The 24547-nt window shown below is 37.8% G+C and overlaps 1 protein-coding gene across 6 annotated transcripts; it reads right to left on the bottom strand.

Annotated features, from left to right (window-relative positions):
• Positions 1 to 15634: 15634 nt before the first annotated feature.
• On the bottom strand, positions 15635 to 21877 carry LOC128132145 (serine/threonine-protein kinase/endoribonuclease IRE1a-like). 6 transcript variants are annotated; one of them, XR_008230089.1, is made up of 8 exons: positions 21555 to 21877; positions 20715 to 20912; positions 19491 to 20384; positions 18580 to 19377; positions 18232 to 18365; positions 17620 to 17785; positions 17028 to 17091; positions 16213 to 16349 (listed from the first exon to the last, which is right to left on the bottom strand). XR_008230089.1 is itself a non-coding variant. In XM_052768236.1 (7 exons), exons 3-7 carry the CDS (start codon positions 19685 to 19687, stop codon positions 15836 to 15838), a joined length of 1809 nt encoding a protein of 602 aa, XP_052624196.1. In that variant the 5' UTR covers positions 19688 to 20384; positions 20715 to 20912; positions 21555 to 21874; the 3' UTR covers positions 15635 to 15835. The 6 variants fall into 6 exon arrangements, 5 of the variants coding, with proteins under 5 accessions (XP_052624196.1, XP_052624200.1, XP_052624197.1 ...); XM_052768236.1 differs by lacking the exon at positions 17028 to 17091 and having other exon boundaries at positions 15635 to 16349; positions 21555 to 21874; XM_052768240.1 differs by lacking the exon at positions 17028 to 17091 and having other exon boundaries at positions 15635 to 16349; positions 19502 to 20384; positions 21555 to 21874.
• Positions 21878 to 24547: the final 2670 nt, after the last annotated feature.

Below are 24547 nucleotides of genomic sequence, written 5' to 3'. Positions count from 1 at the left end.
CATGGAAGTTTGGGAAGTAGATCTTCCATTCAAATTTTCTTTACCATTGCTCCAAATCATTGCTGATTCAGCAGCATCGAGCAAATATGTAACATCATTAAGGGTCATGTCATAGTCTGTTACATAGTACTCCTTAAAGAACTCACTATGTGACTTAGAACGTGATTGAAGAACCAAGTCAATAGTCAACTTCCTTAAGACTTTGACACCCAACTCTCCCGGCTTACCAATATGTGACTTAATCTCCAAGATGTAAGCACATATAGACTTTGCTTGCCAAATAGGGATTGAGTGACCTTGAACTTGTGGGATAGGGAGAATAATTGGAGGAGGTGGAGGAAGTGAAGCATGATTTCCAGTCCCATTAATGCACAACAAAAGGATTAATCTTTCACCTTGATTGCCATGTGGGGTATCATCTTCATTAGGATAGCTTGTTCCTAAGGATTTGGGAAGACCATAGATATCTTAACAAGACATCTATAATGGGAGAAATTCAAGTTTAGTTGATTTAAAGTCCATAACATAACACCCAATATGAAATATTAAGGCTAGGACCCAACAAACTATTTTATAACTTGGAAGAGGGATGTCGTAATCTAAGCTATAGAATATTTGAAGGTAGGTAAATGACGATTTACCAATTTCCACCATTAAAAATGAAATTATTCATTAAGTTTTAATTGGATTTGAAACTCCTAGATCTTTTGAGATACATTGAACTTTCAATGGCATGTTTGAATCTTGATTTTGCCCTCTCAATTTTGTGATTGGGATGCCGAGGATCACAAACAAGGTGTGAATAACCATGCAAATTGACTTGGTACCCTTAATTTTATCACCCAATCGATGTGCCGGTTAACCACACACGCTCCACTGATCTATGATAAAACTTAAGTCACCCTTTGCCACACATTGTCAGTCCCATGTTAGTGTGCAGGTTAACCACACACGCTCCACTAACGACTTAACAAGGTGCAAAGTGTAATTTCATGGGTTAGCACCGTTTCAAATTTTCCTAAGTAACTAAGATTGGGAATTTATAAGTGTTTAGTTACTTAGTATTTATCATTATACTTTTAATGAAGGGAGAATTATAGTCCTTTCCTACTCGTTCGGCTAACGACCCTTCACTAGTCAAGGAAGCGGTGGGTGAGAGTGTACACCCATTAAACTGCCATTTTATAGGCAGTAACCTTATACCCCCTTAGAGACTGGCTTCGTGAATGAGGCCTACTAACGGTAAGATTGACTTTACTCTTATACATACATATATATATATATATATATATATATATATATATATATAATCATTAACTTTTAATATTATAATAGTATAAGTGTTAACTTTTAAACTATTAAAATTCTTGGTTTTGATTTGGAATTAAAGTATACATGGGGAGGTAACTTTGCAAATTCCAAAACTTGATGACAGGTTTTGAAACTTTTCAAAACTCTTCAATTTCATAACATATGAGTTTAATATATGTTTTAAAACTTTTAATGAAGAGACTCTTGGAAATCCATAACTTGAGGACAAGTTATGGAGGTCATAAAACAATTTATGGAGAAAAGACTTTTCAAGTTCATAACCTTATTTTTTTAATAAAATTCATTAATGAGACTTTTCATGAAACTTTAGGACAAGTTACAAAAAAATATTTTATTAATAAATTTTAGATCAATTTGGATCAAAAACAACTATCACAAACATATCTAACAATATTCATAATCTTGATTAAACCCATATGAACAAGACAATTCAAATCAAACAATTTTCATGTAATTAGCCTAGTCATTAAACTAATACAAAACATGAAAATTTTGAAAAATATATTTTGAATTGGATTAGAATGATCATTACCACATCAAAAATAGGTTTATAGGTTCAAAAACAACTTAGGGTAATGTTTCTAGTCCAATTCCAGCCAAAAACCACAAAAATATGTTGTCTGGGGCTCCTACTCATCGAGTGTATGAACCTACTCGACGAGTAGAATGATTTTCTTCATGGACTTGGCGAGTTCATCAGTGGATTTGGCGAGTCCAGTGCCCAGACAGCCAGAAAATTGATTTTTTCAGCATTTTTCTGTAACATCCCAAAATATCAAGAGTAGAGTTAAAGGGCTTAAAGAGTAAATTGGGAAAGAGTGACTCGGTGAGTCCATGTGCGGACTCAGCGAGTAGAGTCGCGACTTGGTCGCGTGTTAAGTGGCCGACTCGGCGAGTCAGTGTAATGGACTCGGCGAGTAGGCGCTGAGTGGAGAAAACCCTAATTCTCGAGGTTGAGCCCTATATAAAGAACATAACATCCATTCCCCCAGCCTCCTTACTCATCCTCAAGTCCAGAAACCCTAACCCTCGTGTGTGAGTGGATCAAGTGCATTTGGAAGATTGGAGAAGCAATTGTTGAGGAAATATTGAAGGGTAAGAGGCTTGGAGCAAGGGGCTTTGCTTGGATTCGAGTTTCATTGCAGTTGGGGCGTTCCTTTGAGGTAATATCTCGTTTTTGAGCTGCTATTTCTTAGATGCATCATTTTGGGGGTGTTAGAGATCATATCTTGGGATGTATTGGAGTTTAGAGGTTAGATCTGAGGTTGCTACCTCAGATCTGGAAGGGAGAAGGTCTAGAGTGCATGAAAGTCCCTGTTTGTGAGTGGTTGATGGAGCCATCTTGTCCCAAACCCAAACCCTAGAGTGAAAACGCATAGATCTCTTTGGATTCACGTAAAGTTTGCCACTTTACGTGATGGATGGGTTGTAGGAGGCTAGGTCTATGTTTTGGATCAATTGCATGGCCTGGAGTGCTTCTGAATGGATTCAGACCGGTGGTACTCGGTGAGTTACATGGGTGGACTCGACGAGTTGCTTGAAGATGAGCTGGGACTCGACAAGTTGGAAGAACAACTCGGCGAGTTGGATGAAGATGGCCTGGAACTCGGCGAGTTATATGAACAACTCGGCGAGTAGGTTGAAGATAGCCTTAGACTCGGCGAGTCTTGTCGAAGAGTCCTAATATTTTCTGGTTGAGTCGTGAATCGGCGAGTCAATGGATGACTCGGTGAGTTGTGTGCGAGTGGACTCAGAGTTGTGGGACTCGACGAGTCTCGGGGTGACTCGACGAGTTGAGTCGCGGATTGGGGAAATTTTGAGCATGGGGATGCGACGAGTCGACGGGTTGACTCGGTGAGCAGGGTCAACCAGGAGGGTTGACTTTGACTGAGGACTTTGACCTTGACCAAGAGTTGACCGTTGACTTTTAGGGTTTGGTCAGCGATGTGGCCTTTGGGCCAAGAGAGGGGTAAAATAGTCTTTTACCCTTAAGAGGGTGCCATGAGAGGGTTGATTCTAGTCTCGAGAGTTATATTCATGAGAGTATTTGCCTTACGTGTTAGGCGGTGGCGAGTTCGAGATTCAAGTGTGGAGATATCTGCTTTCTGCTTTCCAGGTGAGTCTTCTCACTATACTTTACCTTGAGTAGGTAACCAGAGTTATGTGACAGAGTATTTGTATTCTATGTATGTTATGTGTTGTACTGCATTATTTCTATGTGATTTATGCTGTGCATGTTTACAGAGTTGGAACCGGAGGGTTCCCAGAGTTAGAACTGGAAGGTTCACAGAGTTAGAACCAGAGGGTTCACAGAGCAGGGTCCACGGACCCACAGAGTTATAGCCTCGAGTGGCTAATATGTGTTATGTGCGGTATTTTGGGGAACTCACTAAGCTTCGTGCTTACAGTGTTTTGTGTTATGCTTGTTTTTCAGGTTTCTTTCAGTATCACGGGACGGCACCGGCTTGATTGTACACACCAGAGAAAGAGTCATGTTTTGGAGGATCCTGGTTTTCTATGCAAGTGAAAATGGAGTTATGTTTTGTAATTCGATTATGAATGAGATTTTAAACAAGTGTTTCTAAGAATTAAACGATTATTTTAAATGAAAAATTGTTTTGAAATTTACGGTGTTACAAGTTGGTATCAGAGCCTTGGTTTGAGGGATTCGGATGCGCCTCCGGGTAAATCTGGACTCAAGCTGAGGAAGTAAGAAAAGTTTTCAAAAGAAATGAATTTCTAAAAGTGAATAAGAGTTCAAAGAGAAAGCAAGAAAGAGCAGTGTGTACAATCAGCCAGAGCCCGAACGGTGATTTCCCAAAATACCCTTACTTTTGTGTTATGAGATATTTATGATGCACTTTATGAGATATTATTGCATGCTAGAGATAGGCTAGGTATTTCATATCTTAGGACTAGAGTGGCCTGATTTGTGATGCCTTAGCCTAGGACTTGTTGTTATATGTGTTATGCTTTTGAGTATATGATGACTGAGAGTATCCAGTTAGAACCCATGAGGGGTAGAGTTGCAGAGTCCGGTGGTACTCTCGAGGATGAGCCGAGAAAGTGGATTTATCACCGCGAGTGAGTTCTATGTATTCTTCGATGCTCGAATGCTGCTTGCTTTGTGCTTTGTGGAACTCTCGATGATGGGAGTTAGCTACCAAGTGAATATGACGATATTCAGGAGGTAGATGGCTGGCATCATTAGGAGCTCTTCAGAAGCTGATAGCAAAGAAGTGGGAGGACCAAGGAAGAGCCTAGGGAGTAACCCTAGCCAGATGAGTGCGCTGGTAGAGTAGAGAATTTCGCTGGGGAGCGAGCACGCGTGATGGGATTGGTGAAAGAGTAGGTCGAGCAGCTACTTAGGAGCTCTGGGATGGTCTGTGTGGAAAGTATGGGTAGATGTGGCAGGTAGTATGGGCCCATACTACTGAAAGCAGAGGACCCATACTTGATACAGGGAGTATTCTGAAGGTTCTAAGGAGCGGATTGAGGAGTGATGTTATGGTTCGAGTACCATACATCGGAGCGGATTGAGGAGTGATGTTATGGTTCGAGTACCATACATCAGAACGGATTGAGGAGTGATGTTATGGTTCGAGTACCATACATCGGAGCGGATTGAGGAGTGATGTTATGGTTCGAGTACCATACATCAGAGCGGATTGAGGAGTGATGTTATGGTTCGAGTACCATATGCCGGAGCATATTGAAAAGAGATGTCATGGAATGAATACCATGGTTCGTAGGGAATGATGCTTGTGGTTCTCCGGCTATCCGGTTATGATTGAGTTCGAAGAGGCGTCCCTTGAGAGGGAGATCGAGAGCCTCTTAGAGTATTTTAGTAAGGAGTCAGTGAGAAGGGAGAATTTTGATATGAGTTGAGCGATCAGTCGATAAAGGAGATGTCACCTTCTATGATCTGGGTGGTACTGATTATGTTCGTGTGCAAAATATAAGAAGCATGATGTTTAAGTTTTGGGTTTGGGGGTAAACCCTACAGGTCGTCATTGATGATGATTTCCCACCAGAGTATCAGGTAGCATGTGTGCCGCAAGGCAGGGATTTATCATGAGCAGATAGTCAGTTGGGACTGAGATAGTCGAGGACCACACTACACCTATTTGAGTATAGTAGGATGTATTGTAGTGGTATCAGTGGGGAGTTCAGTCGAGTTTAGCAGTGCAGAGAGTTTTCTATCTATGATGGGTGTTGAATATGGGAGTGGGTCCCTGTTCTTGGGATGATCCCGATGTTGGAGCGTTGGTTGATGAGTTGAGGTGAGGGGTACGATGATTTTGTGGTTCAGTCTATGAGCCAGGGATGTTATTGAGCAGTTGAGTTGTTTGGTACTAGATTGGTACGAGATTTGGAACGACTAGAGGCAGTCTTGACGAGAAGTTCTTGAGGAGTTCATCAGAGGTTCAGAGTATATGAGGTCGATTGATTTCCTTAAGGGGGGATTATCGGGCGTTGTGTAGCACTTTCCGGGGGCAGGTGCGATTTCGCTGGTGAAAATAGTTGTGGGTTGGTTGTGTGCTATTTGGTGATGGTTCGAACCCTAAGTGGGGGAGAACCGGGTACCGTATGTAAGAAAGCAGAGATTTGTCAAGAGCAGTTATAAGTGGAGTATAGAGATCTGCGGTAAGAAATCATGAGACCAGAGACATCGGTGATCGAGGAAAGGGGTCAGAGTGAGTTAATGCGAGAAGTACTTGTTGAGAAGGATGAATGTCTCCACGGCAGGTGTTTAGTGGTCAGTGTTGTTGCAAGTAGATAGATAATGATTGGGCAGCCAACTCCCGGGTCGGTATGTGTATCCTTGCTTGGATTTTGAGCGGTGGAAAAAGGGTTTCGGAGAATTATCAGCGTATTACGTAGCGTTAGCGTTTTCTCGTATTCCAATTGAGAAATTGGATACACCGAAGTTGCAATTTGGGAAAAATGCAGATCTAATTATGGGGTTCAGAGGAAATGTATTATTGTATCTATATGATGCTTGGGGCAGGAGATCAGTGGTTGTGGCAGGATCTTGTGATGTTCTGTTGGGGTATTCCGAGGTATCCGGGTATGATATCTTTATTTCGGAGTTACTCGTGAATCTTGAGTTGAGACGACTTGTGGCATATCAGGTAACTATGGATCTAGTGGGAGCCCTTCGAGTATGGGCATCCAGGGAGATTATTTAAGAGAGTGGATCTTCGCAAGGGTGGGCATTTGTTATGTCGATTGCCTCCAGAGTCTGTGATGCATATTCGATTCGAGTATGGGTAGCTGCCTATGATAGTCTGCGGAGCATGAGCTAGTGGGGTCAGAGGGTGTTGTGATACTGTAGGGAGCCGTAGTACTCACTAGTCAGAGGGTGTTGTGATACTGCGGGGAGCCGTAGTACTCACTAGTCAGAGGGTGTTGTGATACTGCGGGGAGCCGTAGTACTCACTAGTCAGAGGGTGTTGTGATACTGCAGGGAGCTGTAGTACTCACTAGTCAGAGGGTGTTGTGATACTGCAGGGAGCCGTAGTACTCACTAGTCAGAGGGTGTTGTGATGCTGCGGGGAGCCGTAGTACTCACCAGATGGCAAGAGAATGTGATGATGGAATGTTCTCCGATTAGTGTATGATGTGGAAGAGTTTTGGGCTTGAGTAGCCCTAGTATTGAGTTTTTGGAGCCTGGATGTTGAACCGGGGGCGAGACTGGGGTCTCCGTCTCTGTCGGGAGATGCGGTGAGATGTGCAAGGGATATACGCAGTAGAAACCAGATATCAGAGTTGAGACGATCCTCGGTTGGATTGTATTTTTCTCGCATGAGGAAAAGAGAATTTCGTGGCTTGCGTGTCACTGGGCCGGGATAATGGTCACGGGGGAAGAAGTTAGTGAGATATTTGGATCATGATATGGGTGGCCTTTGGAGGCTCAGCTGTGGAGTCAAAAGCTGACCTGGTGCTCAGTCTCGAAGAGGGATATGAGAAATGAGCTAGAGCTTATCATGATGATGTCTGAGGACACTTCAGAGCGAGCGAACGATTCAGACGCTCGAAGTCATGCTTCGGGCATGTGTATTAGATTTCAGAGGGAGTGGCAGCACGTATTTATCCTTGGTTGAGTTATCCTATATCAACAGCCATCATTAGTGCATTGGTATGCCACCCTTTGAGCTGTTGTATGGGAGGAGGTGTCGGACCGTCATTTGCTGAGGAGAGGTAGCGCATGGACCCGAGAGTCCTTGCGAACAGATCCAGAGCATGTGCGATACTTGGAGTAGTGGCACGGTTGACAAGTGGATTTCCCTGGGTAAGGGAAGAGAAAGGTATGTAACCCCAGGGGGGAAGTGTTGGTTCACGGAAGTGAAGGTAGTAGTGAGAATGGATGATTTGGAGTATGGGGGTTGAACACTGTGTTTGTGGCAGTGGTATGGAATGACATCATAATGGGATGTCTGCTGAGGACGCGGAAGGGATTCCACGGGTGTAGAGCCAAGAGTCTCAGGATGGATGCAGGGATGGAGTCTGGGACTCCCAGCTTGATTTTGATCAAGGGTTGTGTGCATAGTGGTGGTTCCTCCTAGGGATGTTGGAGATGTCGTCAGTGTGACGGGTTTTCCTAACCCGAGGGTGCGAAGGCTGGTGCAGCATGTGTGTGTGATTGCAAGAAGATGACTTGTGGGAGTTGCTCTGAGATTGAAGAGTGGGTCTTTTTGTCAGCATGGAATGGATAGAGTGGGATTCGGATCGGGGATCCGGTGGTTCGTGATTATTTCTAGCTCGTAGGGGGTCGAGCGATTGTTGAGATTTGGAGCAGTGATACATCTCGGGTAATTCTCGATTGTTGAGTGTGATTATCAGAGGGTACAGCCGGTGTCCGGTTTGAGACGGTGGTCAGGACACCGCAAGGATAGAGGAAGTGAGTTCGAGTTCGATGGTTATGCTTTGAGGAACCTGGTCCAGTTAGGGCCAGGTGGCACGTCGTGGGAGTATTTTGGAGTTGAGTTGCCGTAGGCTTCGAGGAAGAAGCCTAATTTAAGTGGGGGAGAATTGTAACATCCCGAAATATCAAGAGTAGAGTTGAAGGGCTAAAAGAGTAAATTGGGAAATAGTGATTCGGCGAGTCCATGTGCGGACTCGGCGAGTAGAGTTGCGACTTGGTCGTGTGTTAAGTGGCCGACTCGGCGAGTCAGTGTAATGGACTCGGCGAGTAGGCGCTGAGTGGAGAAAACCCTAATTCTCGGGGTTGAGCCCTATATAAAGAACATAACATCCATTCCCCCAGCCTCCTTACTCATCCTCAAGTCCAGAAACCCTAACCCTCGTGTGTGAGTGGATCAAGTGCATTTGGAAGCTTGGAGAAGCAATTGTTGAGGAAATCTTGAAGGGTAAGAGGATTGGAGCAAGGGGATTTTCTTGGATTCGAGTTTCATTGCAGTTGGGGTGTTCCTTTGAGGTAATATCTCGTTTTTGAGCTGCTATTTCTTAGATGCATCATTTTGGGGGTGTTAGAGATCATATCTTGGGATGTATTGGAGTTTAGAGGTTAGATATGAGGTTGCTACCTCAGATCTGGAAGGGAGAAGGTCTAGAGTGCATGAAAGTCCCTGTTTGTGAGTGGTTGATGGAGTCATCTTGTCCCAAACCCAAACCCTAGAGTGAAAACGCATAGATCTCTTTGGATTCACGTAAAGTTTGCCACTTTACGTGATGGATGGGTTGTAGGAGGCTAGATCTATGTTTTGGATCAATTGCATGGCCTGGAGTGCTTCTGAATGGATTCAGACCAGTGGTACTCGGTGAGTCACATGGGTGGACTCGACGAGTTGCTTGAAGATGAGTTGGGACTCGACAAGTTGGAAGAACAACTCGGCGAGTTGGATGAAGATGGCCTGGAACTCGGCGAGTTATATGAACAACTCGGCGAGTAGGTTGAAGATAGCCTTAGACTCGGCGAGTCTGTTCTTGGACTCGACGAGTCTTGTCGAAGAGTCCTAATATTTTCTGGTTAAGTCGTGAATCGGCGAGTCAAGGGATGACTCGGTGAGTTGTGTGCGAGTGGACTCGGAGTTGTGGGACTCGGCGAGTCTCGGGGTGACTCGGCGAGTTGAGTCGCGGATTGGGGAAATTCTGAGCATGGGGACGCGACGAGTCGACGGGTTGACTCGGCGAGTAGGGTCAACCAGGAGGGTTGACTTTGACTGAGGACTTTGACCTTGACCAAGAGTTGACCGTTGACTTTTAGGGTTTGGTCAGCGATGTGGCCTTTGGGCCAAGAGAAGGGTAAAATAGTCTTTTACCCTTAAGAGGGTGCCATGAGAGGGTTGATTCTAGTCTCGAGAGTTATATTCATGAGAGTATTTGCCTTACGTGTTAGGCGGTGGCGAGTTCGAGATTCAAGTGTGGAGATATCTGCTTTCTGCTTTCCAGGTGAGTCTTCTCACTATACTTTACCTTGAGTAGGTAACCAGAGTTATGTGACAGAGTATTTGTATTCTATGTATGTTATGTGTTGTACTGCATTATTTCTATGTGATTTATGCTGTGCATGTTTACAGAGTTGGAACCGGAGGGTTCCCAGAGTTAGAACTGGAAGGTTCACAGAGTTAGAACCAGAGGGTTCACAGAGCAGGGTCCACGGACCCACAGAGTTATAGCCTCGAGTGGCTAATATGTGTTATGTGCGGTATTTTGGGGAACTCACTAAGCTTCGTGCTTACAGTGTTTTGTGTTATGCTTGTTTTTCAGGTTTCTTTCAGTATCACGGGACGGCACCGGCTTGATTGTACACACCAGAGAAAGAGTCATGTTTTGGAGGATCCTGGTTTTCTATGCAAGTGAAAATGGAGTTATGTTTTGTAATTCGATTATGAATGAGATTTTAAACAAGTGTTTCTAAGAATTAAACGATTATTTTAAATGAAAAATTGTTTTGAAATTTACGGTGTTACATTTTCAGCACTTTGCATCAAGTATAATTGAAAACAAGCCTAGGCTCTGATACCACTGTTGGGTTTTTAGCATTCTAACACTCCTAAGGTGTTCATGCAACCCTAAATACCTTGGACCTATAACTAGCATACAATTATCATATATAACACAAGAACCTAGTTAGGATAACATATCTTATTGTGGAGCTTGAAATCTTGATATATCTAGCCTTAAGAGCTTAGCCCCAATAGTGTGGAAGCCTCAAGTGGAATCACAACACATCATGGACAAATAATGAACTTGAGAAAGAATCTCCATGAACCCAAAAGCCACAATGAACTTCAAGAATGCACTAGTAGCGATTTTGGGCAATGAAGTATGTATTTATATGTGGGATTTCTAAGGTCATGGATATAACCCAAATCCATACCCATGGGTTTACTGATCCATGGTTCATGTGGCCCAACTCTTTATGTATCCATACATAAACTTGGTTCAACATGGATCATAAGCCCAGCACATATAAATATAACTAGTTAACATAATTAGTCCCCATAGATTTAATTAGTCTCTTTTGATCACTAAATTAATTACAAATTAATTCTTGATCAATACTAATTAAAACATATGATTTCATATTAATATATTATAACTTATAATATATTAATAAATCATATCCAACATCTTCTCTCAAAAGTCCATCCTAACAAATTTCCATGATGATATGCAACCCAAATGGACCATGCTACTCTCGGGTCAAGTACATACCAATAATAGTTATGGGCTTAGACATCTAATCCAACATGGTGTGGGAAAAGTTATAGGCAAATTTCATGACGAAAACTCTAACAAACAGGATCTACTTAAAGTCCAAATTATTTACTTGCAAAATGCATGAAGGTTCTTCAATCCAGGAACACATCAGTAAATTTGATAGGTGTATATCAGATTTAAAAGACATTGATGTGAAGGTAGAAGATGAGGATCAAGCACTTTTACTACATCTTTTGTTGCCAAAGTCTTATGAGAATCTTGTACAAACATTGATGCTTGTGGGTGAAAGTCTTAGGATAGATGAGACTAGAACGTCAATTCTAGCAGATGATCTTCGAAAGATTGCAACTGGTGACATGGTTGCTACTAGTGGTAACAAAGACCAGGCACAAGGATTGTTTGCAAGAGGTAGAAGTAATGAGAGAGGAAAAGACAAGGGAGGAAAGTCTGGATCTAAATCTAGACCTCTTGCAGAAAGGCGGTGTTTTAAGTGTTGCGAGATTGGACATTTCAAAGCAAACTGTCCTAATAAGAGAGCAGGATGGATCAAAGAAAAGAACAACAAATACAAAGGAAATACACAAGAGAAGCAAGAAGTTAGTTATGCCTCGGGAGAAGAAAGCAATGATGGTTGTTACTTTGTCACTTCTAATGAAGAAATCTCTGGTAAATGGATTATTGATTCAGGTTGCTCGTACCATATGTGCCCAAATAGAAAGTGGTATACTTACTATAGGAGCATAGATGGTGGAACCGTGGTAATGGGAAATAACCATTCTTGCAAAACGGTTGGGCTCAGTTCTGTTAGAATCAAAATGCATGATGGAGTGGTTAGAACTTTATTAGATGTGAGACATGTTCCTAAGTTGCGAAAGAATCTCATCTCTGAAGGTGTATTGGACTCCGGTGGGTGTAAGATAGTTACATGGGAAGGAGTAAAGAAGGTTGTTCTTGGTTCTTTGGTTGTAATGAAAGTTATTCGTCAAGGAAACATTTATGTCCTTTCAGGTATAACTGTGACAGATGGTAAAGCAGTTGGAACAAATGGTAGTGATGGCGACCCATGTGAAAGCACTCGGTTATGGCATAGACACTTGGGCATATGTTCGAAAAGGGTCTTGATCTGCTTGATAAATAAGGTTTGTTGAAGAACTTGAAGAAGCCTTGCATGGATTTTTGTGAGCATTGTGTGTACGGTAAAGCACATCGGGTTCAATTCAAATCAAGCAAACACAAAAGCAAATGAATTTTAGACTATGTGCATACAAATGTTTGGGGTCCTGCTTCAGTCGCTTTCAAAGGAGGTTCTAGATATTTTGTCATCTTTGTGGATGATCATTCTAGGTATGTTTGGATTTAATTTCTAAAACAGAAGAATGAAGTATTTGACACGTTCAAGAAATGGAAAGCAATGGTTGAGAACAGAACATGCAAAAAATTGAAGACACTTCGATCTGATAACGGTACAGAGTATACAAAAGGTTCCTTCAAGAAATTTTGTGATCATGAAGGAAATGCTAGACATTGGACAGTCAGGAAAACACCACAACAGAATGGGGTCGCAGAAAGGCTAAATCGTACATTGCGAGAGAGATCAATGTGTATGCGATCATATGTTGGTTTGGGCAGAGAATGGTGGGCAGAGTCAGTTGCTACAGCTTGCTACATTATCAATTGGTCTCCTCATGCGTCTTTAGATGGAAATGTACCCTATAAGGTATGGTCAGGGGAACATGCAGATTATGAGAAACTCATAATCTTTGGGTGCACAACCTATTATCATGATAGTGAAGGAAAGCTTGAAGCAAGAGCCAAGAAGGCAGTTTTCTTAGGATATGCATCAGGTGTGAAAGGCTATCATCTTTGGTGTTTGGAAGATTCCAAGTTTATAATCAGCAAAGATGTTACTTTTGATGAGAACTCCAATGTAGCTTCTTCAAAAGCTATAGTCCCAAATGGTGATGACATCGAGACGGTCAAGTGTCAAGTAGTTGATATAGAACCTAAAAGCCAACAAGGTTCTAGTCGTGTTCATGAGGAAGATCATGGTGGTATTCACGATGATACTGAACATGAGACAGTTCAACAAGAAAATGTACACGAACCAGAGGAACAAGAGCTCGGGGACAATTCGGTCTCTACTAGGCCGATGGGAGCATATAAGAAAGTTCAAAAGTTGGGGTCTGATCAACCCTTGAAGCACTACGGACATGCAAGTTTGGTTGAGTATGCACTCTCGATGGAGGAAGATGAGTCGGTCTCCTTCAAGGAAGCTATTCAGAATGGCAATAATGAGAGTTGGTTGGCTGCTATGGAAGAGTAGATAGAGTCTCTTCAAAAGAACCAAACTTGGGAGGTGGTCCCATTACCCGTAGGAAAGAAAGCTATTGGTTGTAAGTGGGTGTACAAGAAAAAAGAGGATTCTTCCAAACTCGGTGGTATAAGGTATAAGGCAAGATTAGTAGCAAAGGGGTTTGCACTAAGAGATGGAGTAAAATCTATGTAACGCGGTGAAACAAAAGTAGGATGTTATGATTAACAAACCATGAAACACCATATACCTTTGCGTTTCATTCAACCACAAAACTCGAATTGGTTTACAAATTGAGAATAATAACTGAGGCTAATACACTCAAAATACATTACAGGCGTTCCCCCGTGACTCTCCATTAGCAGTCGGCTTATCAACCGCAATCCTCTCACTATCATAAAACGAAGACCTTCATCAGATCCACGACAAATGGCTAATAAGAAGCGGATGCAAAACCGATAATTCAAAGCTTGAATCAAACATATTACACCTCAAAAGCTTTTGGGGTCTCTTTCTTATCTATGGCATCGCGTGTTTCATTACCCTTTGTATTTTACTTTTGTCAAGTTTTCCAGTGTTTTTGTAACATTGCCTAGGGGCACGGGATTCCGGTGGGGCCAGGTCAAAGCTTTAGACATTGTTATCACTTATTGATGAGAAGAAAGATCCGAGAGATAACATAAAGTTGAGAGGTCAGATTCCGAATGGGAGTAGAGATTGTGAGATTGGGCAGGATTTGGAACAAAGATAACCGATTCGACTACACGATTTACGGGTATTTTGTTGAGCGTGTAACTAAATTTTATGAAATTAATTGAAATTTAGAATGCTAAATTACTAATGATTATATGTTGTATATATTTTTTAAAGTCAATATTGAAAGTGATACCGAGGTTTTGTGGTAATCTATATATGTCTTGATTTATAGACAAGGGGGTAAAAGTATTGCATTTTGAAAATGTGTTGCCAGGTTTTTATTTTTTGTGGAAGCTATAAGAAAGGTGTCTATATGTGTTGATGAAATCTCAAAAGAGACCACACTCCTAAAAGCCCATTTACGAATATGATGAAAGCATACAAAGCGGATAATATATGTGTTTTTGGAGAAAAATGTTATTAGTTAAAGGGCAGATATTATGAAAAAAGCATTGAACAATAATAGAAAAACCCATATTCTTGTTTTGTGTTGTATAAACCATCTCATTATCAACAGATATAAGGTTTTGTTTTAGATGTCTATAAGAAATTGTGCTTTTTCACTAAGATGTTTATAAGATGTACTTTTATGGTATTAGAACATTTCATATAAAGATTTTTCTATAAATTGAAATAGTGAGTTTTAAAATGGTCACGTATTGACATTTACCCACTTTTAAAAAGAGAGACAATACAACAAAGAACAGACTTTTTTAGTAATTAAACTAAAAACCATTTTCCTTTCAAAGGTACTGGAAAAACCCAAAATATAGAAAAAACAAAAGCATACTTTCAGAATTTTATCGACTAGCCTCATAACTGCATTTATCTTAATGATAGAAAATAAAGTACAAAACCATTTTCATTGAATTCATGGGTAAAAAGTAAAAACAATAAGATATAAAAAAGATAGTCAATATTGGTTGCGAGTAAAATACACAAACTACGTACCATATCCTTTTAGTATCGGAAGACAACATAAACAAGTTACAAAACCACCTAAATACCATCTATTCAACCAATTCTCCATTCCACTATCTAAATTCAACATGTCACAATTCCCAAGGAAAAACAATCATCAAGACATAAACAAAAGACTACTATTTTAACGGCTAAAATATTACTATGAATATATGAAAACCAGCAAGAAGCTGGAAAGTACAAAATACAGCAGAAGGAAAGAAAAAAAAAAAAAAATACTGATGTCCGAAGCGGGTTTGATGACACCAGCACTTCCTGAAGCAGAGTACAGCAGCAGCGCCTACACTAGCACCAGCTCTTGAAAGGGACAAGTGATGAGCAGCACCAAACAAGTCCAAGTGAGAAGAGTAATGGGTCTGTTTTCCACAAAAGCCCAAGCACTTGAAATTAAGGGTCAACTGGGAGATAAAGCCTTGAAAAAAGCAGTCATTGTAATGTTCTTGTAGATAAAATATAGACCAGAATGGCAATCTTCTTTCAGAATGATACCAGGCCATACTAAATATGCAGCAACTAAATCGGAACCTTCTGATCATGATTATGAGAGAATGAATCCTGCAGAGAAGATAGCCCATAGCCCTTCCCCCATTAACCAGGAGTCGCAACATCCAACTGAGATTTATCGTCTTTATGTGCCTCTTCATCTGTAATTTCTGACAAAACACTGCAAAGCCAACCTCATCATCCCCGTTTCTTGCACACAGTGAAAGAATGCCATTTTTTGCTAGAGTAGACTGCAAAACTAGGCATGCTCGAGACAAGTCCCCAAATTCTATAAGAGAACGAGAAGCGTCGAAAAGACTTGATAACTTAAAACTGCTCATTCTAACAATACTTATTAAGAAGCTCTTCATTCGCTAAATGATTTTCCAAAACTTTATATACGTCCATTACCAGTTTAGGAAACTTGCTGCTAAAATATGTCGAGAGTCCCTCCACTCCCCCCAACAAATGTTTTGAATCGTTCCAGAGTGTTTTATAGTGATTTGAACAGTTTCTTATGAATCGTAATAAATCACATACGCTGTTGTAATCGTAATATCTGTGTCGCTCTAAGTTATTTATGAGTGTGGGGTGTATTAAAGTGTTCCAATTGCTGTAACCCTGAAGGCTTTCAAGTGATTTTAGGATTTTGGAATTGGTCACATTGTCCAACTTTTGAGATTTAACCCATTTTCCACGTAAGGCTTGTGGATCTGTGATATTGAGTAACTGTAGGATTTTGGCTTTGGCATTGCAGACGTCTGGATCCACACAGTCGCTCACATCTTTGATGAAGGAAAGATGTTGCTTGGCGTCCCAGAAAAAAATGTCGTCGCATACTTCTTTGGCTGTTGGTCTGGATAAGAACAAATGTAGACGTATCAAATGTATAGGTTATAATATACAAAAAAATACACAATATGGAGTTCCGCTGTTTTATTGGTTAGGTCGTTTTCTGTAATAATTAAACCATTAATACTTCATCTAACAATTCAAAAGAGTAGTTTTTGTGGGTATGTGGACTTTAAATACAGAAAAGCATAACATACTTTCACCATCTAACTGATTTGGCCATTTAATAAATCATACACTAATCAAATCATTATACAGTACTTTTTTTTTTTTTTTGACTGTTTAAAAAGTCCAGATTTCATGTTTACCTGGTTATAGGAAAGGGGGAAACAAAGTAAAGCTGAGCCAATTTGGTGGATTAACAATTTTCTGTACTAGTTAAAAAATTATGAAGTTTTTGAACATTAAAGAAAACATTTATCTCAATTACCGGTTTTGTAAATAGGCAAAAGACAGAAAAGCAGAATGTACTATCACCATTTTACAGATTTAGCCACAGAACTATTTTCTGTGGTAATTAATCACTTGATATAAAACACTCCAAGTTCAAATCCCATGGCAGGCTGGTCATAAAAATACATATTATGACATTATACTTTTTTCAATCATTCATAAAAAACCATTTCTCCCAGTTATGGGTCTTGAAAAAGCTAAGTATAAAAAAAACAAAAAGTATGTTTACCATTTTGTAGATTTAGCCACTGAACTATTATTTCTTTATGATAACCATGATAGTAATTCAATACCTAAAAAAAAGGATTAAACAACATTTTGCTTTCGTCAAAACTTGCCCTTTGTCATATGAAAGAAAAACTGGGTAACAAGGAAAAATGGTTTTCATATATAACGGTCTAAAAATAGAATGGTTTATTCACAACTATAGGAAATAGTTGAGTGGATAAAAAGATGAAAGCTTTTTTGTATTTTCCCCTTTGCCATATCATGATAGAGTAACTGCAGATGCTGGTATTTAGAAGAAAATAATAATAATAATAATAATAATAATAATAATAACAACGGTATAATGTTTTAGTCGATATAGGAGATAATTAAGTGGGCAATATAGATGAAATGGTAAAGATACAAATGTTGTCCTGTATGTTTTCCCGTAGAAAAATAAATGCAGATTCAAATTATTAAAACATGAAATCAATCAATATGCTTATCAACTCAAGCAAGTGTAATTTATACAGCCCCATGGTAGTTTTAACTAGTTGATTTCACCACAATTTATCATAATGGAAAGAATTTCAGATAAGTTTATAGAATTATACCTGGAATCCGGATTGGTATTCTGGAGGCGAGAGATAAGATGAGAGGCTTCAGGGATCCATTTTAATTGTTCTTGCACTGTCTCGTCATCAAACGGGAGGTAACCAGCAGTGATACAAAAACAAAACAGATGCCCTAAATTGAATGAATCCCCAACAGTCGTTTGTCCTACACAGATGCCATGAAAATTAAAAACTAAAAACATACAAGATATTAAGTAGTTTCTAATTTTTTCCTTATTAGAGCATAGTACATTTTCCTTTTCCTTTCCATATTAAAGCATTATACTAGTCTTAGATTACTCCTCATCACAGCATCATCAATTATAGCAATAAGATTATAACTTTTAAGCCACGTCAGCATAACATCACATGTGTATGGACGATGACATTGGATAAAAACATGTTAACTTGTGTCATTCCGTCATAATTTCAATCTCGTTGCTAAGGTGGGTAAACTTTCTGAAGACCAATGCTTTATTTAGGAAAAAAAAAAGTACAATGCTATAATAAGGAACAATTAGAAACTATTTTTCTTTTTCCTGCATTTTGCCCATTCAAATATGAGTGAAGTAATCTATCATATGTTACATGAAATTATAAAAGAAGATTTGCCTGATGTGCTAATGCCCATTCCCAAGACTTTTGCAGTGATACCGGAAGGAGTTTTGCATATAAAGATCCATTGAGGGTTTAAGTTTGGAATAATTCCATGTTCCTCGACATGGGCAATTCCTTCAACTATGCCACTGTGATTTTTATTTGCCAATAGACATTATGAGTTTCAAAAAATAAAGTCATGAAAAAAAACATATGAAGAAGAACTCGAGATAGAAATAAGGTGCATGTCCAATTTTACCGATTTTGTCATGATTTTCTCAAATATCATTTAATTGCCTCACATGACAATTAACGAAGAAAAAAGATAATAATAATAATAATAATAACAATAAAATGGTCTACCTCAAAAGTTTCAACAAGCACTCTGAAGGAGAAACACCATCAGGCTTCCACAGCTTCAGATTGTTGAAACCTGGAAGTGTCACTCTGTATTCATTCGATTTTTTATCATGAACAACTGATGATATCAAATCATGTAAGCTGCATTCACACCTCTCATAAACATAAAAAACAAAATCTTCATTCTCCTCTTCAACAAAATGCCAAAGAACATTAGAATGATGCAGATTAGATCTCTTGAGAATTTGAATCATTTCGTCTGTTGTACCATTCCCCTTGGGAATCCTTCCCGCAATAACTGGTGATTCATCATAAGTTCCCTTGTATAGACAAGTCCCATTACTCTCCTCTGCAATTGGTTTCTCAATAAGTAGTAACCCCCCAATGGGAAAAACAATGCCAGGATTCTTTTCATCAAAACAGATGCGACAACCATTATAAGGATCATCCGCATCCGTTTGCGTGGAATAACTACGTCCATTCAAATCAACAAACACAGACATCCTCCCATTCACCGATAAAATCTGATTTTTTACCTTAACCTTGGTTATACCACTCTTGTTCTGAACCACTGCTTCCGTTTTTTCCAAAATACAATTCTTACTTCCATCTTCATCTGCCTGTGCCACTATTTCTAATTTATAGACATCTTTTAAGCCCTTCTTATGTAAGGGAAATTTGACTCCATCTCCTTTCTCATTGAATTTCTGGACTAGCCCTGGCCTCTTTTCGGCATTCTTAGAGGTTTTGAACACCTCTTTTTTTTCTTGACCCACCCAATAATAGATACAAACGGTTATACTGCCAGGGAAACAATATATAACTTGATGTATCTAAAAGATGCATGAATGGAAAGATGTTGACAAAACTGTTATAATTATATACACAAAAATAAAAATAAAAAAAAAGTTTACCAGCCATCAACCTGAGCGTCATAACTGAACGTCACATGGTATTTTTCGGTGTCATTGAGATCGGGCTCGATCTTCACAGTATTTCTCTTGACATCAATTGTGTGCCCTGCCTTAAGACGTCCATGCCCACAACCATACCGATGAACCGGATCAACAGGCTCCATAGTTACAGGCACGGAAGCTGCTGAATTATTCATTATCAGACGAAGAAATTTAGGGTTTCAAACCAAAATGGAAGGCCAGCAGATTATGTCCGGGCTCTGTTGTTACAACAAAATAGTCATAAGTAAATCAGTGGTCAGAGAAATATAATAAAATCATCAACAAAAATGCACATGAAGAGGAACCAAAGATAGTTTTATCAAAATAACACCAATGTTTACACAAACAAATCTAAACAGGTTTTCAAGCACAAATCACTTTAGAGCACACATCGGTGAACGAAAAGACTTATGAACTTACACTAATTAGTGTTTACAGGAAAGAATCTATAATCTACGAAACAAACAGGTAAACACAGACCACCTGGGCAAAGAGATCGACTTACTTATGCCCTTAGTTTCAGTGCTTATCTTCAAAAAATAAATAAACAAACCGCCAACTACAAATACATGTTACTTTAAATTATTGTATTATTTGCTGTAGTAAATTGAAATCCAGTACTATTTAACGCAAAAAGGATTTTGCAATGTTCATGCTTTGTTTTTATTGTTGGGCAGCATAATATATATATATATATATATATATATATATATATATATATATATATATATATATATATATAGCCAAAGTAGTAGACATCGAGTGAACAACATTAGTCTTGAATGGAAGAACAAGAGAAGCTCCCCTGATATCAATGGCCCAGGTCGCACCTATGCCTATGCCAGCCCTAACCTGCAGTATATTTTGTTAAGCTAACTCCATTGAAGATTTGAAATCAACTGTTTTATGATGTTTCAACATTTTTAATTGGGATTTGTGAAGACCACATAAAACCCTTTAGGCTCCTTTTAGTTACGGAAAATGAGGTGTCCGGAAAGCTGTTCTAAGAAAAATTAGAACTTTAAGAGCTTGTTTGGTCAACATTTTTATGAAAAAAAATGCCAAGAAAATGAGAATTTTCCATCTTCTAACATTACAAAGATTGAAAAACTTTGAAAAAACAATAAATATTGTTTTCCACAATTTTCCAACTCAAATAATTTTCTAAAACCCCACACATACCTTGTATCTTTAAAATCGCATGCCTACTTCTCCTCAACGTTATTCCTACATACTTAGCCCACAAACTCTTTGATTTTGTAATATTTCAGGAGGTATAATGTCAATATGTTGTTGATATTGGTATGGTTGGAAACAGAGCCCTAAACGGTGGAACACGCCCATCACAATTAACAATTAAGGGGGCTGAAACCAAAATTTCTACACAATATAAACAAGTTTAATTTGATTCATATATCAAAAATCTACAGAGGACTATTAATAAATAAATTTTCTTTGTTTATCAAAGTAGAACTCATCGATTTTTATGTTTTTTTTTTTTATTTCAATACAACTGCCAATAAACTAATTGTTGAGGCACATAGCCAATGAAACAGTGTTACGTTGAAAATATTATTTTTCATTCTTTGTTCACTATCTATTAAAATTTTAAAAATGAATATATATATATATATATATATATATATATATATATATATATATAAAATGAGGATACACATAAAATGGGAAGCTTTAGGTTTAGCCTATAAAGCCAGATTCTATAGTAATTTATGGAAAAAAAAAAACTGAAGGGGAGGGGGATCCTGTAAGCCCCAATAGTAGTCATACAATTAGAATACTTTTTTGGGCTGGAACTGGTCTCTAGTTCAAAGCTTCCTATCAAAAGAAAATAATTCCTCCATAACATTCTTTAGTAATCAAACGTGGGATACAATCTACGATTAGCAAAGCAATCAAAACTGCCATATACTTTGGTCAAGGATCAAATGATTTAAAACAAAAAACCACAAAACAAAGTGATAAATTCGTATAAACAAGGATAATTCTAACAAAAAAACGTACATGGCTGTCCTCTATGTGAATCTGTGTATGATTGCTGATACCGCTGCTTTATAAAGAAGTATACAAGTTATTACGTGAAGTTGTGAACAAATTATTCAAAAGCTTCCGACTCGTTGCTTCCGATGCTTTGTAAAGAAGTATATGTGCACAAGTGATTCTTATTATGAAACAAAAGAAATTAAAAGGATAGTGTTAAAAAATTAACGAACTCCTTTTATTATAAAAGAAGTCCGTAAATAACAGTAACAAACCCTAGAACAAAACCCTAAACATAAACAAAAGAATATGACGTCTGAGAAAAGTGTGTGTAGAGAGAATGAACAAATGACGAATCCTCTGTATGTCTCTGTATTTAAGCTCCGGGTCATGAAGCGGTTCAAGTACAGTTAAAACCCGGTGAGGTTCGACCCGAGTTGGGTCCGCGTGTTTTCCAACCTCAAGAGAAACGAGCCGCAGTCCCTCGTCTTCTGCAAATCTACACTTTACTTCCTCTAAGCTGAAACTCTTTCATTCTTCATATTTTCACAGTTTTTACATATTATACCCTTATCTTCAATAACCAGCATAAAACTTTTTAAGTTAATATTCCATTAAGCTAAATGTTAATCTTGTGATTAAGTCATTATTCTCAAAACCCATCTCATGATCAACATCAAGAAAAGAGACCGTTTTGAAATAACTTTATTTAAATAGATATATAAGACCTAGTTTAGTATTTAAAAAATTATTTTGATTAGAGGTCAACAACTTTGTAAAAAATTTGTTTTATGAAACAATTTTAACTATTTTTAAAATCTCTTTTGAAACATTTTCAATATAAAATGTACATCAAATTCAAAATGGTTTTTTTATCATGGAAAGCAAAATTTAAAGCAACATTTATAGTTGATTCATTATCACAATAAACTTTTACCGTTATAGGGTAAGCTGTCACACAGTATCTGAAAAAAATAAGGCTTGGATTTTAGTCAGATTATTTGAAGGAATTAAATGCTTAAGAATCATTTTAAAATAATATTTTCAATAACATATGATTTTATATAGTCACCGATAACAAGTAGACATAAATTAAATATTTATAAGAATTTGATTTTTGATAAACATTAACAAAGAGTAAATTTGATTAGAAATTAATATTTTATGGAAAAAAATAATTTTGAATGTTAGTATCAAAATAATATCATAACGTGTGATTTATGATGTCATGTATATATTTTTTAACTTAAATGGTCGTGGTATTAAAAACATACATAACATACTAAAAAAAATGAGTATCTTTCCCTCCTCTTTTACTTGCCAAAACCAATATCCTTCTAAGAGGACACACTTTTATCACCTTTTCTTATTTTATTAAGCAATACATGCTTTATTATAATCATTAAGCATGTGGAATTGAAGGTACGGTATGTTTTAAAGTGTTAAGACACAAAGGACAATAGTCGATTAATAAAGGCTTTCGTGCGGCTTTTCTTTACTAGTGAAACCTCCAACCTCTCTTTTCTTCTCTTTTACTCTCTAAAGTGGTATAACATAAAGAATAAGTTTGATACATACACTCTCTTTTAAGACAAAATTGGTTTTGTGCTTAAAAGATTAAGAGTTTTCATATTGCAAGTTATAAACGAACATACAATGTCTTAATTACTTGTTGGTCAATACCTCTAGATGAGCTCTTAATATTTGTATTATTACCATCTCCATCAACTTGGAACCTCCTCCTAATAGGATTTAAAGTCTTCAAATATTGTTATTCTTGAACCTCCTATGGGTGTGATTGGTATTTCATGTTAATTCAGAATGATATTTGGTGAGTATAAAATAGTTTTATGTTATTTAATTTTTATAATGCTTTCATTGCTAATTTTTTCGTTTTTTAGAACTAAACTTTTAAATAAAACCCAACAAATGGTATTAGAGTCATTTTGCTTGCATGTTTTAATTATTATATTATTTAGATAATATTCGTTTTTGAAAAACATTGATGACTTTTGTTTTGGTAAGAAAATGCCCATACGTGTTTTTTAAAGTAACTTTAAAAGTTTATGAATGGACTTGATAATTCTTGTGATGACTCATGAAAATTATCACTAGTTTATTGATTTGGTTTATGCACATTTGCATCTTTGTGAGACTATTGTAATAACCACAAATTTGGGTTACACATAATAAGTAATAATTATTAAAACTAAATCCTTGAATAGGATAATCTGTAGTCGTGCGCGCTATACACTATATAATATAAGTTTCATATTAATAAAATTAGGAAAAAATAAGTTGAATCGTCTGTAAATCGTAAAAAATAAGTGCACCAAAACATATATATATATATATATATATATATATATATAGGGTAAAGTGAATATACCTAACAACTTTATATAAGCTTAGGTACCTAACCACATCATACTACATAATTTTGTATCATATTTGCATTGTAACCACCCAAAGTTCTTAAAATTTAACCTCATAACTTGATTGCTTCCAAAATCTTTGGACTTTCACCATTATCTTCCTTCAAATGACGTCTTTTTATCGGAGACCCCCTGGTGGGCTTCATATACTGCATTAGAAATCAAATGGTATAGGAAGAATATAATGGTGAATGTCTGAAAATCTTGGATGTAAATCAAGTTAAGAGTTGAAGTTTAAGAACCTTAGACGATTGCAATGGAAATACAATGCAAAACAATGTAGTATAATGTGGTTAGGTACCTAAGCTTATATAAGGTTGTTAGGTATATTCACTTTTCCCTTATATATATTTAGAAAGTACACGTCGTTCCGATTTCGAAAATATAAATCTCATAGAAATCTGACTCTGTATGAATTAGATATGATTTTTATAAGATATAAAAGTCAGTCGTGCATAAGGAATATGTGACATAAAAAGCTACAAAAAAAATGGTTGACTTTTAGCTAAAGTCACCAAAAGGAAAATCGTAGTACTCTTTAAGATAGGAATTTTGAGAAAAAAAGAATGCCAAAAACGGAGT

Source organism: Lactuca sativa, chromosome 2, assembly GCF_002870075.4.
Source record: "Lactuca sativa cultivar Salinas chromosome 2, Lsat_Salinas_v11, whole genome shotgun sequence".
Taxonomy (NCBI): domain Eukaryota; kingdom Viridiplantae; phylum Streptophyta; class Magnoliopsida; order Asterales; family Asteraceae; genus Lactuca; species Lactuca sativa.
The sequence above is the reverse complement of the archived record's forward strand: the minus strand, read 5'-3'. Positions and strand labels throughout refer to the sequence as shown.